We start from the raw sequence: 14,244 nt of genomic DNA, 5'->3' as shown, positions 1-14,244 counted from the left end.
TAGCCATTGGCCATGCTGCTACAAACATGACTACACGTCTATACTTCAAAGCAGCTCACAGGAAATACTTGATGCAAATTTCCAAGTGCAATCTGCTCCAGATTTCCATAGCTAAAGTATTTTCTAGACTGCATTGTGCAACCTACCTGTTCTGATTTCAATGCGTCCACTTGCTGCTGAAGATGATGATCTTCATGCTGCGTAATGGCTCTTGATGTTTCATCTGCCAGCCTGTCTGCCATGCCATGCAAATGTTCTACAAGAGATTGCTGCATCTGCTGAACCTCCTTCCTTTTTGTTACCTCATGACTGGTATCTTTGCCTGAACTTAGATTTCCTCTTCCATCTATTCCTTCATCAACGCCATTGCTTGGCCTGAGGGTTTTATTTCTGTTCTCAGAGGCTGGAGGAGCAGTCTTCAGAGGTTTTCCTTTAGAGGATTTTGTCCTGGGTTTAGTTCCACTCCTATTTCCCCTCTGAGCATGGCTAACTATGACTTCAAGTTCTTTACATTTTGCTAGAACTTCTTCTTTCTCATCTTGTAAGGATTTCACTTTTTCATTTAAATGACCAATTTCACTGTGCTTTGACTTCAGCTGCTCAGAGAGATCGGAAAGTCTCAGGGATAATTTCAGTTTCTCACGCTGGGTAGCCTCAAGCTTCTCCATCAGTTCTGTTGCATCTTTCTCAATAACTTCTCCAGCCTCAAATGTGCCTGCCCTGGGCACCTTGATTTCTTTACTTCCTTCAGAATCAAAAGCTTTAGTTTTAAATAAAACTGGTCTGCTGCTTTGTAAGTGGTGAAGCTTTTCATTCAAAGCTTCAAGTTTGCTTTTATATTCAGCCTCCTGCTTATTCTTGTCCTCTTCTAACTCTGACTTTGCCTTCAGGAGCCTTGCACATTCTTTCTGCAGCTCCTGATAATTAGTTTCAAGTTTTCTCTCAGTACAAATAAAGGCACTCCTCTGCCTTTCAGTGTCCTCCTGGAGCTGACTATTTTGCTTCTTAAGTTGCTCATTTTCAGCCAACAGCTTTTCTATCCTTTTTTGCAAGGCCAGGCTCTCTGTTTCAGAGCTAACCCTGCTGTTCAAAATTATGTTTTCTTCAGAGCTCACCAACACACTTTTCAATTTCTCTTCCAGAGCTGTGTTTTCCCCCTTCAGAAGGTTATTCAGCGTTTCAAGTTCTGAACACTTTCTCTGAAGGCTGTCTTCCCTCTCCTTCATTTGTTCCTGCATCGACTCAGTTTTAAGCTGCAGCTCTTGAATCTCCTGTTCCAGAGTACCTTTTTCTTTTTCCTCTTGTCTAAGCACTTCGAGCTCCTTCTGCAGCTCATGGATTTGAAGTGTCATTTCTTCAGATTTGGAATTTACAATAGACTGCTGTGACTCTTGGAGGCTGGAAATCTCCAGTATCAGCTGATTTTGCTTTGTGATCAAATTGTCCCTTTCGTTTCGCATGGCTTCTATCTTTTGGCTCATTTCATTTTGCACCTCATCTAACTGCTGTTTATGGTGCATACTCAAGTTCTCCTTAAGGCTTTCCATGCTCACCATGTGCTCTTTTTGCAAGTCATCTTTAAGTCTGGAAAGTTCCTCTTCATGACTAAAGAGAAGCTTTGTTCTCAGTCTCTCTAACTCTGCTTCTTGAGATTCTGCCATCCTGTCCAACACGGCATCCTTCTCCCTTTCTAGCATTTCCAGTTTTATTTTGTAATTTGTGACTTCTGCCTCGTGTTTTAGTTCCAATTCCTTCTTACCTTCAGAGGCACTGGCCAGCTGAGTTTTCAAATCCTCAATCACCAACTGGAATTTCTCAGCTTCATTTAATCTACATTCCATATCCACTATGGTTTGCTTGGCTCTTTGAACCTGCTCTCGTGAAAATTCCAGTTCTCGCAAAAGCTCTTCGATCCTGGTTTGCTGAAGAGACTTCTCTGATGAAATGGCTTCCATCTGCTGTGCCAGTTCTTGCTTTATTTGTTCCCTTTCGTTATCAGCACCTTGCAATTTCGCACTCAGTTCAGCAATTTTGATGCTCATGGAATGCATCTGATCTTTATTGACACTTTCATTCAAACACAGACTGGAAGCTGTCTCCAGTGCAGCTTTTTGCTGCGAGAGACGCCGCTCGATTTCCAGGGCATGTTGCTTAATTAATTCTTGCTTCATTTGCACAATCTGCTGGCCATGCACTTCATCCAGTTCAGCCTGAAGCTGTGCCAGTCTCCTTTGTGTTTCCAGCTCCATTCTTTGCACGATGTCAGCTTCAGCCTGGCTGTCTTTATAACACCTTTTCTGCAGCTCTTCCACTGTCCCCATCAGCTGTTTGATTTCTTCAGAACATTGTCTTTCCTTCTGCTTGTAGGTGGCAAGCTCAGCTCTCACATTACTTATCTCCTGGTCCTTCAGTGAAATCTGTTCTTGCAATTCTTCAACTGATTTAGCAGCATCTGATAATTTTTCCTGAAGCTGAAATGAATTTTTTTCTTCTTCCCCAAGTTTTGCTTCCAGCTCCTCAATTAATGCTTCTTTTTCTTGCCTTTTACTCAAATCTTCTTCCTCATTTCTCTGTTTATCCTTTAAAAAACCCCCAAGCAGATCCAAGCTGTTATTTTTAGTTCAATATCTGAACATGTGAGAACATTCCCAGGCTTAGTATTTAAACACAATGCATTCCTTTAGAAGGCCAGTGGTTGTATAGAAAAACAGATCACAATTATTTACTGACCTCTTTGACAGGCTCTCTCTATCCATGGACTAAGTGAGAACCCCTCCTTCCTCATCCCTGCCCCTGGCATCACACCTCACACTCCCAAGATAGGTAAAAAATGAAGGGAAAAAGGCACTTCTATTTTTTCCAGTTGTCCTCTGATACTTCAAAAAGTAATATTTGGTGCAAACTACTGAATGCCTTGTCACTGTTAATGACACTGTTAATGTCACTGTTTTTTAGGCACTTTCAAGACTTTTTCCATGAACAATAAGAAAAACTGTAGGTGGAGGAAAGAATTTGTTCTCTTCCCTCAGCACAGAAAAAGTGTGTCCAAGTAATTTCTGCTTTCTAACAATGTGATGTCCTTTCATGAAGGCACTCTAAGAAACATCTCAATTTGATCATTCACTGTAAATACATCTGCACTTCCTCAGCTTCCTCAGTGTGAGCTGACAGGAGCAGTCTTAGAAATGTAAGCTCTTTGTAAGGATTCTAAGCAGCACACCCATAATCTTGTGGCCCCTTAAGTTTCAAACCAACTATAAAACCATGAAAAGAAAAAAAGGTATTAGGAGAAAAGATCTTTCTAGCAAGGAACATACCATTTCATATGCTGTGATCTTGTCCTGAAGATGTGAAATCTGCACTTCAAGCTCTTCATTCTTTCTGTGATAGTTCTTCAGCAGACATTCTTGTTCTTCCAGCTGCTGCTGATGTGCAAGTATCTGTTGCTTGGCTTGCAGTAAGTCAGCAGCTGTGCAGCTATGGCTGGTGTTCCTTAGGGCTTCACTTGCCTGCAACTTGAATGTGAAAAGAATAAAACCTAAAATACAGCCAAATTTTCCCAAACCAATTTGGGCTACAGAAAAAGTCATCTTTACAATATTCCTCCACCTCACAAGCCCAAAGACTAGCACAACATTCTATTACTTACTTCAGGAGGAACTGAAATATCCAACTAATTAAAACTATTGAATTGGTTTATGGTGAGCGAGCACAGGACAGCAATGCCTCAGAAACATTTCTAAGTAGTAAAATAAACTGGTTGTAATGACTGTCCCCAGGATCAGACCCTGAATAACAAAAACTCAACCTTCAGAATAAAATCCACCTGAAGTTCAAAAAAGCTCTATGAAGTGCTTGTACAGCACAAAGACCTCAATATTCTACTGCAATACTCTAAGTTGTCACCACACAGACAGAATCACATAATAGTTTTGTCTGAAAAAGCCCTTCAAGCTCATCCAGCCCAACCATTCTCTAACTCTGCCAAGGCTGGGGCTAAACCATGGCACTCAGCACCACATCTCTGCCTCTGAGAAACTCCTCCCAGGGATGGGCACTCAGCCACCTCCCTGGGCAGCCTGTGCTAGTCTGTGAGAACCCTTTCAGTCAAGAAGTTTCTTCTCATCTGCAACCTAAACCTCCCCTGGGGCAACTTGAGGCCATTTCCTTTCCTCCTGTCAGGGAAAGGAGACTAACACCCACCAGGCTTTAGTCTCCTTTCAGGGAGCTGTAGAGAGCAATGAAATTTCCCCTCAGCCTCCTCTTCTCCAGACTAAACAGCCCCAGGTCCCTCAGCTGCTTCTCACCAGTCCTGCTCTCCAGAGCCCTCATCAGCTTCCTTGCCCTCCTCTGGACCTGTTCCAGCCCTTCAACATCCTTCTTTGAGTAAGGGCCCCAAAACTGAACCCAGGACTCAAGATGTTGCCTTCTCAGTACTGAGTGCCCTGCTCCTGCTGGCTACACCTCTGCTGATACAGGCCAGGATGCTGGTGGCCTTCTTGGTGACCTGGGCACACCCTGGCTCATTAACAGTGTCCATGGCACATCAATAAGCAGTGCCTTTTGCAACAAATGTTTCTCTGAAACTTAACTAACTTACATGACCTCAAGCAACACCACCTGAGGCAGTTTTACCCAGAAATACAGAAGGACCAGACCATGAAGGGGGGGCCCACCAAAGCTGGTGGCTGGGTGCTCTGATTTGAAAGGGAACAGGCTGGATTTCAGCCCAAAGCTCTGAGAACGAATTACAGAAGTGGTGGGGTTTTTTCTGAAGATAACTGCCATCATTCAGTATTAATCAGGAGCTGTTACCACATAGCAGGGAAGAAAACAGACTTATCTTTTTTTACTATTTTGTAGTCCATTAGCATAATAAACCAGCTGCAGTGATGAAGGACCTGTGAAGAGACTGATGATTTATACTGAAAGATCAAGTCTTAAAAGAAGCACCAGAAAATCCTATCTTTTCTGCAGGAAGTAGCCATTTCTGGACCCTTCAAAGTGACCCCAATTTCCAAACACAGCTAAATACTTGTAACTTACGTGCTGAAACTGAATTTGCAGTTTTTGACTTTGTTCAGTCAGCTCCAAGAACTCCCTCATCGTTTCATCCTTTTCCTTCCGTGCCTGCTGCAGGTTCGTAGTGAGCTGCGTGATGATGTCATCTCGCTTCTTGATAGCGGCTTCAAATTCTTGCAGCTACAAAAGATAAGCTGTCAGGGCACAGCAGAGCCACAAACAAAACAATACTACTCTAGTTCAGTAGGAATGTGTCATCCTTAACCTCTGCATTTAAAAGCTGCCACACAGACCAAGTGCAGCATTTCTCTTTTCCAAACTCCATTTGTAAATATGTCGGCAACAGGTTTTTTTCCCTCTTGTTTATCAAGATGACCTCTCCACAAAACATTTATTCAAGAGCAAAATCAGAGTACAGAGAATTGCAGAATGGTTTGGGTTGGGAAAACCCTTTCAGATCATCCAGTCCAACCATTCTCTAACTCTGCCAAGGCTGGGGCTAAAACGTGGCCCTCAGCACCGCATCTCTGTCTCTGGGAAACACCTCCAGAGATGGGCACTCAGCCAGCTCTCTGGGCAGCCTGTGCTAGGCTTTAAGAACCCTTTAGGTCAAGAAGTTTCGAGAAGTTTCCTCTCATCTCCAACCTAAACCTCCCCTGGGGCAACTTGAGGCCATTTCCTCTCCTCCTGTCACTGGTTCCTTGGAAGAAGAGCCCAACTCCCACCTGGCTCCAGCCTCCTCTCAGGGAGCTGTAGAGAGCAATGAGGTCTCTCCTCAGCCTCTCCTCCAGACTAAACACCCCCAAGTCCCTCAGCTGCTCCTCAGCCCTGTTCTCCAGACCCTTCACCAGCTACAACCTCCTCGTGTTGCAGCAGTTCTGCAGAACTCCTTGTGTTCTTCACTTTTCCCACAAACAATGCAAGTTTTCTCAGCTCTCACACAAGTTGCACTCATTGCTCTAAAAACACATAAGAAATGACATGCAGTACTCTACGTGGTGAGCCCAGAGAAAATATTTGTGCCCACGTGAGAAAATCAGCTCCAGCTGCACATTGGTAAAGTGCATTTAATAGAGGAGGCTTTTGTAATCCATATTGATGAAGAAATTGTTAAGAGTACAAGAAAAAAATCTGTGGAAATGGTTTAATTTTTGTAGGATTGTACTCAGGGTTCACAGCTCACTTTATTTTTACCAGTCTGAACTGCTTCAAGGCTGGCTGAACCTTCACCTTTAGGTACTACTGCACAATCCTTAAACCATCAGCCACCCTCTGTGACTGTTTCGTCTGCAGTGCTCCCCAAAAGAAGCTCCTCCATGTTCTCCATTGGGTATTGAGACAATACTTCCAGATACAGCTTCCTGATTTAGAAGAGGGACATTATTCTGTTGGACATAAAAACCAGAAGTCCCTTAAACAAGCCCACCTACTGCACACGTGGAGCAATGCTTTGAATGCTCTTTTCAGAACACTGCAGTGAGCCTCTCCTTTAAAAGCAGGGATCCACTGGAAATACTGGATATTTGTTGTAGCAGAGGAAACTGGGAACAGCTCAGACACTGAAGCATGCCAGCCCTTTCCTTTTGCATCTGCTCTATCAAACTGAGTAACTGACTTTATCTGTTCTGATCCACAAGGTGCTGACACTTCTAAACTTCGTTTCTTAGCCAGAACTCAAGCACACAACCTATCTTCTGCCCTCTCCTTTTACAGTTATTTTGTTTCTTCTGGAAAAAAACCCACCACCAACAACAAAAACATCAACCAGATGCATCTCTCAGCTGAGGTATCACACACTGTACCCCTCACTACCAGACAAAAACAGGTCACAACTCTTGGAGTATCACTGCACCACGCTCTGCTTCGGTTTAACGCATTTGAATTTCTTCTTGAAATAGGAATCAAAACCATCTGAGAAATGAAAACATTTGCACTCACAGGTTTTTCAGGGAAAATTAACAGCAGCCACAATGGTGAGAAACTGAAGCTTTGAAGTCCTGTGTTAGAGAATGCATTGGGTTGGAAGGGACCTCTGAAGGTCATCTTGCCCAATTCCCCCTGCAATGAGCAGGGACATCCCCAACGAGTGCAGGTTGCTCAGAGGCCAATCAAGCCTGACCTTGAGTGTCTCCACAGATGGGGCCTCCACCACTGCCCTGGGCAATTTATGCTATAATTATAACCACTATGCTTAGCACAGCAGAAACAAGACAGAAATTAAAAGCAAAGTTTGACTAAAAATGCAACATCAGAGATCCATCCAAAAAAATTGATACAACTACCTCCTCCAGGGCAACCACTTGAAGATCACTAGAGTATGGTGGAAAACAGGACATCTATACTGACAGATGAATTAGAAATGAAAGCAGAAAAAAAGTTATAATTCTGCAGTAATAATGAAGGTGAAAATAACCACTGGAATGATTTTGATACTCCATAGTACTTTGTAAAGAATAGAAAAGCACAATGATGTGACCTGAACCCAAATTCAAAGAAAGAGATGAGACATGAAGCACAACAAAGCAGTGACTTCAGTGCACTGTACCACTTGCTCAAAGTGGAAGAATAAGTTTTTAATGATCTTTGCAATTTAACTCTGAATTCCAGTTTCTCAAGTGAGGGATACTTTGTTGTGATCTCAAGTTACTAGATGCTAATTAGAACCTTCAGACACCTTGTGTTTCAGACTGTGTGATCTGACATGCAAACACCTTTCTGGTTCAAGGATTGTCTCAGTTGCTGTCATTCTTTAGGAAGTAAAACTTGAGGCATTTTTATCCTGAAGGAACAAGGAAGGTATTAAATAAACTAATTCAAGAACTAATTGGAGAAGAATTAGGTCTTTCCTTGAGGAAAATCACCTTTCCATTCCTGGCTTGAAGAAAGCTGCTGTGAAGAAGACTGGAATTGTATAGTCACTTGCAAAGGCAGTTTTAAATTTCAACTTGATTTTAAATACAGAGAGAAAGGACACACAATGGCAATGCCACTCGAAGAAGGAGAGAGCATGGTATGTGCTGAAAGAAAGGCTGTGGAACTCCAGCACACACAGCCTGCTTTCTGGACAGCTGCCATTCAACCAGCCCTTCCAGGCGGTGCTCCATGTCTCCCCACCTAACCCAGCAGCGAGTACCAAGTGACCCAAGGGGATGATACCTGTTGCAATCCTTCTGTACCATATGCTGCCCTCATTTCTTCTAGCTCTCTGTTTAGCTCTTCAATCTCTTGCTGTTTCCCAGCCAATTCATTCTCCATCACCTCTAGCTGCGTGTGAGAGTGCTGCATTCCATGCTCAGAACACATTCCTCCAACTCCAAATTCTTCTTCCTAAATCAATCCAAGTTCCTTAACATGCCATGGTTTCTTGCCATGGATGCTTTATCACAGTAAGCAAGCTCAGGTATCAAATTCTGTATCAAAAGCCACCGTAGCACATTGACAGACAATACAGCATTGAAGATCTTATTGCCATGGAAACCTTTGTTAGTGCAACTCACACCTCAACAGCACTGACACAAAGCGTTTCTGTGAGTTCTGCTTTGTCTTTTCAGCTTTAATAGCAGCAGTAAATTGCTTTGCATCTCAAGTTAGCCTTAATAGAAGTAGCAAATTGCTTTGCATTTCAGGTTTAATGACACACAGTGTTAATAAATAACAAACAATGCAGACGCAGAGCACAGCAGGCAAAACACATTCTTAAGCTGCAACAGAGTTTTTAGTTCCAAACCAAACCGCTGGAGGTTTTTAGTAATTCCCCATTAGTGTTAGGACTGAATCTGCAATACTGTACCCTGGATAGGTCTGTAGGTGCAGCTGTGCTCGCCACAGAACTGTAACCATTTACCTGTATAAAGACAATTTCTAAATAGGTTATTACTGGAAATAAAGCTTGACTTGTTTTCCATTTATCTGAATCTTATGTGGGGACTTCCTGCAGCCCCAGGGGAATTTTTTAGGCTACAAAAACCATTTTACTTACACAATAGCTTTAGATAATGGAGATGTCAATATTATAGATAAAAATATCTATTTTTTTAGTTATCAAAGTAAGCACAGGTAACAGGTAAACCACCCAACACTGCAAAAATAGATACCACTGGCTACAAATACAAAACACAACATGAATTTAAACATCTAAACATCTAGAGGAAAACAAGAAAAAGGAATTCAGATTTAAAGGCCAACTCAAAGCTTTATACTTTACTAAAATGCAGCACTGCTGCCTTTTAAACTCCATGTTTAGTCATTCTATACATCACTAAACATAGTTGTGCTTTCTAAAAGGTATTTGGACACCCCAAGATTGACTGTTTCTGACAGTCACCAGTTTGTTGGCAGTGCATGAAAGGCCAGGTCACAGACTCACCCTCAATCTGAAGGAATTTCTGAGCATTGAAAATGAGCAGGAATGATACATTTAACACAAGACACTTAAAAAATCCCTGCGCTCGCTCACCCACCACTGCAACCCCTTTCAGCTTCTGTGAGAGGTTTTGTTCTACAGTCTATGGAAACCAACAGTAATGAATGTCCCAAAGGCAAGGACAATCCAAAACAGCACATCCAGGTCAAACCCCCAAATAATTCCAAATAAAAGGAATATGCTGTGGACTTGTGAGCAAGCATAAACTGCACAGGCAGGCTTGCCAAAGAGCAGACCAATGTTTGCAAAGGAGAAAGCAAGAACAGCTGTTATTCCCCCTCAAAGCTGTTCATTACATCAGGGCCTGAAAGGAAAATGCTGGTAGAGAAGCATCATAGCATTTCAGACCCAACCACTACATTACATTAAAAAAAATACTCAGATATCTGCCACAGTCTGGATCAGGACTTATTTACAAATGATTACCATGCTTGAGCAAATCATTAAGTCACACAAACCCCAACAACACTTACAAATGGGATGATGCAACCATCATGTTTGCATTAGAGCTGACACAACCTCCTTGGGCAACCTGTTCCAGTGTCTCCCACCCTCACTGTCAAGAATTTCTTCCTCATCTCCAGTCTCAACCTCCCATCTTCCAGCTCAAAGACATTGTCCCTCGTCCTGTCACTCCCAGCCCTCGTCAACAGTCCCTCACCAGCTCTCCTGTAGCCCCTTCAGGTACTGGAATGCTGCTCCAAGGTCTCCCTGAAGCCTTCTCTTCTGCAGGCTGAACAACCCCAACCCTCCCAGCCTGTCTCCACAGCAGAGGTGCTCCAGCCTTCTCATCATCTTTGTGACCCTCCACTGGACCTGCTGCAGCAGTTTGATGCTTACTTGTGTTGGGGGCACCAGAACTGTATGCAGATGTTTCTTCTACACTCAGCCATACAAGTGTCTATGCAGTGCCTGGCACCAGTGTCTCCATTCAGATCTGGGTGCATTTCCCAGATTAATTACACCAGTAATTTCATAGAAGCTCTATAATGAAAGACTTCTTTCCCCCCTTTTTTTTTTACCTCCCTTTTTATTTAGGCTTAATTGATAAAGCTGTAGTGAATAATTCTTGTAACCTACACAGTATTAGATCCCTGTGAATCATTTCTGTGTGCAACAATCAAAGACTCTTAGATGCTTTAGAACAAGAGCTACTAGGAAAGACATAAAGGCCTGATCTCACTAGGGGTTCCAGACTCCTCAGCAGCTGAGTTTTCTACAAAAGGCTTTTCACTTATAAAAGGGATTTTGCTATTCACAGTCAAAACAGCTGTCTGGAACTTTGGCAATCCTGCCTGATTTCACAGGGACCCAGCTGAGCACCTGGACATCACAGAAGTGAACAACAGTGACACCAAATCACAGAATGATGGGGGTTGGAAGGGACCTCTGGAGATCAGCCAGTCCAACCCCACTGCTAGAGCAGGGTCACCTAGATCAGGCAGCACAAGAACATGCTCAGGTGGGTTTTGAATGTCTCCAAAGAAGGTGACTCCATAGCCTCTCTGGGCTGCCTGCTCCCTCCCAGGGCCACCCAGCCTCCCAGGGCTCCAGCACCCTCACACCAAAGAAGCTTCTCCTTATGTTTAAGAGAAACTGCCTGTGTTGTATTTTGTACCCATTACCCTTTTGTCCTACTGCTGGGCACCACTGAAAAGAGCTCAGCCCCATCCTCTTGACCTTCACCACTCAGCTATTAATCAGCATTAAGAAGATCCTCTAACACAGTGGTCCATGGTGTTTCTCATCTGGTATCTTCTTCTTTGAAGGTACCAGAAGGTAAAAGGCAACTTCAGACATGACAACAAATGACACCATAATCCACAGCAAACACAACCAAACCACACAGCAGGGTGCTGTGCTGATGGAAGCCTCATGAGCAGCCTGGCAACTTCCAGCACAACAGAAATTCTGCTGTGACAGCAGACAGACAGCTGGTACTGAGTTATTAGCTTCAAAAACCTCAATTAAAAATTATTTTTTTCACTTGTCTGCAATATGTGACAACTGAAATCCAGATAAATTGTTCCCTTTAAAGGGTGGCAGAGCAGTGGAGCAGGCTGCCCAGACAGGTTGTGGAGTCTCCTCTGGATGTGTTCCTGTGGGACGTACCCTGGGTGACCCTGCGAGGGGTTGGACTGGATGATCTTTAGATGTCTCCTCCAACTCCTGCTATTCCATGACACCAACTCCACTGTTAATAGATGTCTACACAAGGCCTACTGGCCTGGTGAGCTTGGTCTCCTGGGCCTACAGCTTACCCATACACAAATTGTGCACATTGACACAGAGGTGGTTGAAAGCAGCCTGGGAGAAGGAGCAGGTGAAGACACAGCATGTGAGCTGGGAAAGTCTGTCCAGTTTTCGGGGCATGTCCAGACTGCTTGCTGCAGTAATGGTTTCCTTTTGCACCGTGCAGTGCAGCAGGGCAGGGAGACATTGCCTGGTGTGTGTCACAATGAACAGCTACAGTGCTGGGATGGGACAAAGATTTTATTCTAAGGGGCAGTCAGTTTTATAAAATCAGAGAGGCACAAAGTGTTCCACACCAAGTCTACTTCAGCAGTGGAGACTCCTTGGATTACTTCATCTCCTACTTGCTGCCAAGCTTAAGATTCTAGGGTGTGTTTTGCAGTGGCAAACAAACCCCAGGTTGTCACATTTGAGATGCAAAAAACTGAGTTTTTGAACTACAAACAGTATTTACTGAACTCAAATATCCCATGGCTCCTTCTTGCAAGCCTGTTCCCAACTCACATTCATGCCTGAGACCGCTCACTCCTTACAAACAACAAATGGTTGTGTTTCAGGCCAAAGGAAATGGCCTGAAGCTGTGCCAGGGAAGGTTTGGGTTGGAGATGAGGAAAAATTTCTCTACTGCAAAAGTGGTCAGGTATTGGAACAGGCTGCCCAGGGAGGTGGTAGAGTCACCATCCCTGGAGGTGCTCCAGAAACGTGTGGCCATAGCACTTGGGGACATGGTTTAGTGGCCATGGTGGTGTTGGGTTGATGGTCAGACTCGATGATCTTCGGAGGGCTTTTCCAACCCAACCAATTCTGTGACTCCATACAAACAATGCACAGCATTGCAGCAAAAATGCAAAAGAAAAAGTTGAAAGTTAGGAAAAGTACTGCCTCAGTCTTACCTCAGAGCTGTAATCTTCTACTGTGGTGGGAATGTCACTTTCCAGCTAAAATAAAAGATGAAGATATTTACAATGATGGCACTCAAAACCAGTAAACAAGACATTTCCCACCTGCTTCTGAGTATGCAGACAGGATATGAAAATATTAACATCTGTGTGAAACTAATTAAGAGATAGATATATAAATAGAGAGAACAAGAAGCTAAATGAAGTTTAGACAGTAGGAAGAAATTCTTGCCTGTGAGGGTGGTGCACAAGAGGAAGAGCCAGCAATATGACATTATGGCCAAGAAGGCCAATGGCATCCAGGGAGGCATCAAGGTGAAGGGACTTCTCCTCCCACTCTGCTCTGCCCTGGTGAGGCCTTATTTGGAGTGTCCAGTCTGGGCTCCGCAGTTCAAGAAGGAGAGGACACAGCAAAGGGCTACAAAGGTGATAAGGGGACTAGAACATCTGTCCTATGAAGAAAGGCTGAGGGATTGGGGGCCTTCTGGCCTAGAGAAGACTGAGGGGATCTCATCAATGCTGATCAATACTCAAAGGGTGGGGTTCAGAAGGATGGGACCGGGCTTTGTTCAGTGGTGCCCAGTGACAGGACAAGGGGCACAAACTGGAACATCAGAAGTTCCATCCAGACATGAAGAGGAACTTCATTAATGGTGCTGGAGCCCTGGAGCAGGGTGCCCAGAGATGTGGTGGAGTCTCCATCTCTGGAGACATTCAAAACCTGCCTAGAATTATTGCTGTGTGACCTGCCCTAGGTGACCCTGCCTTGGGAGGGGGGCTGGATTTGATGATCCCTTCCAACCCAAACCATTCTCTGAATCTATGAACTTGAAAGAGGTTTCTATTGCACTCTGACTTCAGGCTGCTGGTTTGCACATATTCCACTCCCTATACCCCACAGAAGTTTCTTGCTTCAAACAACTCCTGGCAAGCTGGGTTAATTCTTTATTCAGTATTTCCTCAGCCATGTGACTAATGGTTAGAACACACTGAACAGGCAACTCAAAGACTCTTTGTAGCCAACTATCTCCATCAGCTGTGCAGGCAGGACCTTTAATGATAACATTTAAGTGTTCAGAAAATTAAAACCATTTTTATCTGTGTGCTTTCTTCAGAGGAAGTGCTGCCAGATGATACCAAAGAGAAAAGGGAGTCATCAGCCTCTGGAACACAGCAGGTCCATGCCAGAGTAACTTGCCTCTGTCTGCGGCGAGGCACTGTACAGGAGTCACGTTCTCTGGCACTGGATGCCCAACATTATCTGAGGATTTACAAGAGAACTGACATACGAAATTGGTCACAAGCACTGAAAAATGATGCTTGTGTTCCTGTAGGAAACTGTCACAGATGACAATAAAGCATTATGCCAGAACAGACAGGACTGAACTTTTCCAGCTACAGTCCTTGGGGCTGGCAGTGCACGGGAAGATGACCAGTTGCAGTCAGAACCATGCACTGCTGGGAGCTGATTCCCTGCCCTTCTGGCAGTGTCTTCATTACTGAGCAGATAATTTCCACACATTTGTTTATGTGCACCCTCCAATTTCAAAACATTTTTCAAGGGTTGCTAAACTAGCTGAAGAGACTGGGTTTACTTTTAGTGCATTTTATTTATCCACCCTTCCTTTGCTTTTCAAACCTTCCATC

At 43.8% G+C, this 14,244-nt stretch overlaps 1 protein-coding gene across 1 annotated transcript in view; it reads right to left on the bottom strand.

Annotated features, from left to right (window-relative positions):
• AKAP9 (A-kinase anchoring protein 9) overlaps positions 1-14,244 on the bottom strand; it is a 106,766-nt gene that overhangs the window by 70,716 nt on the left and 21,806 nt on the right. The window contains exons 3-8 of the mRNA XM_054160930.1: positions 12,592-12,636; positions 8,813-8,866; positions 8,179-8,349; positions 5,047-5,202; positions 3,318-3,515; positions 147-2,579 (exon numbers count right to left, since the gene is read on the bottom strand). Coding sequence (XP_054016905.1) covers positions 147-2,579; positions 3,318-3,515; positions 5,047-5,202; positions 8,179-8,349; positions 8,813-8,866; positions 12,592-12,636 — 3,057 coding nt within the window. The remainder of the gene's footprint in view (positions 1-146; positions 2,580-3,317; positions 3,516-5,046; positions 5,203-8,178; positions 8,350-8,812; positions 8,867-12,591; positions 12,637-14,244) is intronic.

This window comes from Dryobates pubescens, chromosome 4 (assembly GCF_014839835.1).
Source record: "Dryobates pubescens isolate bDryPub1 chromosome 4, bDryPub1.pri, whole genome shotgun sequence".
NCBI lineage: Eukaryota > Metazoa > Chordata > Aves > Piciformes > Picidae > Dryobates > Dryobates pubescens.
Note: the sequence above shows the minus strand (reverse complement) of the source record. Positions and strands in the feature narration are given on the sequence as shown.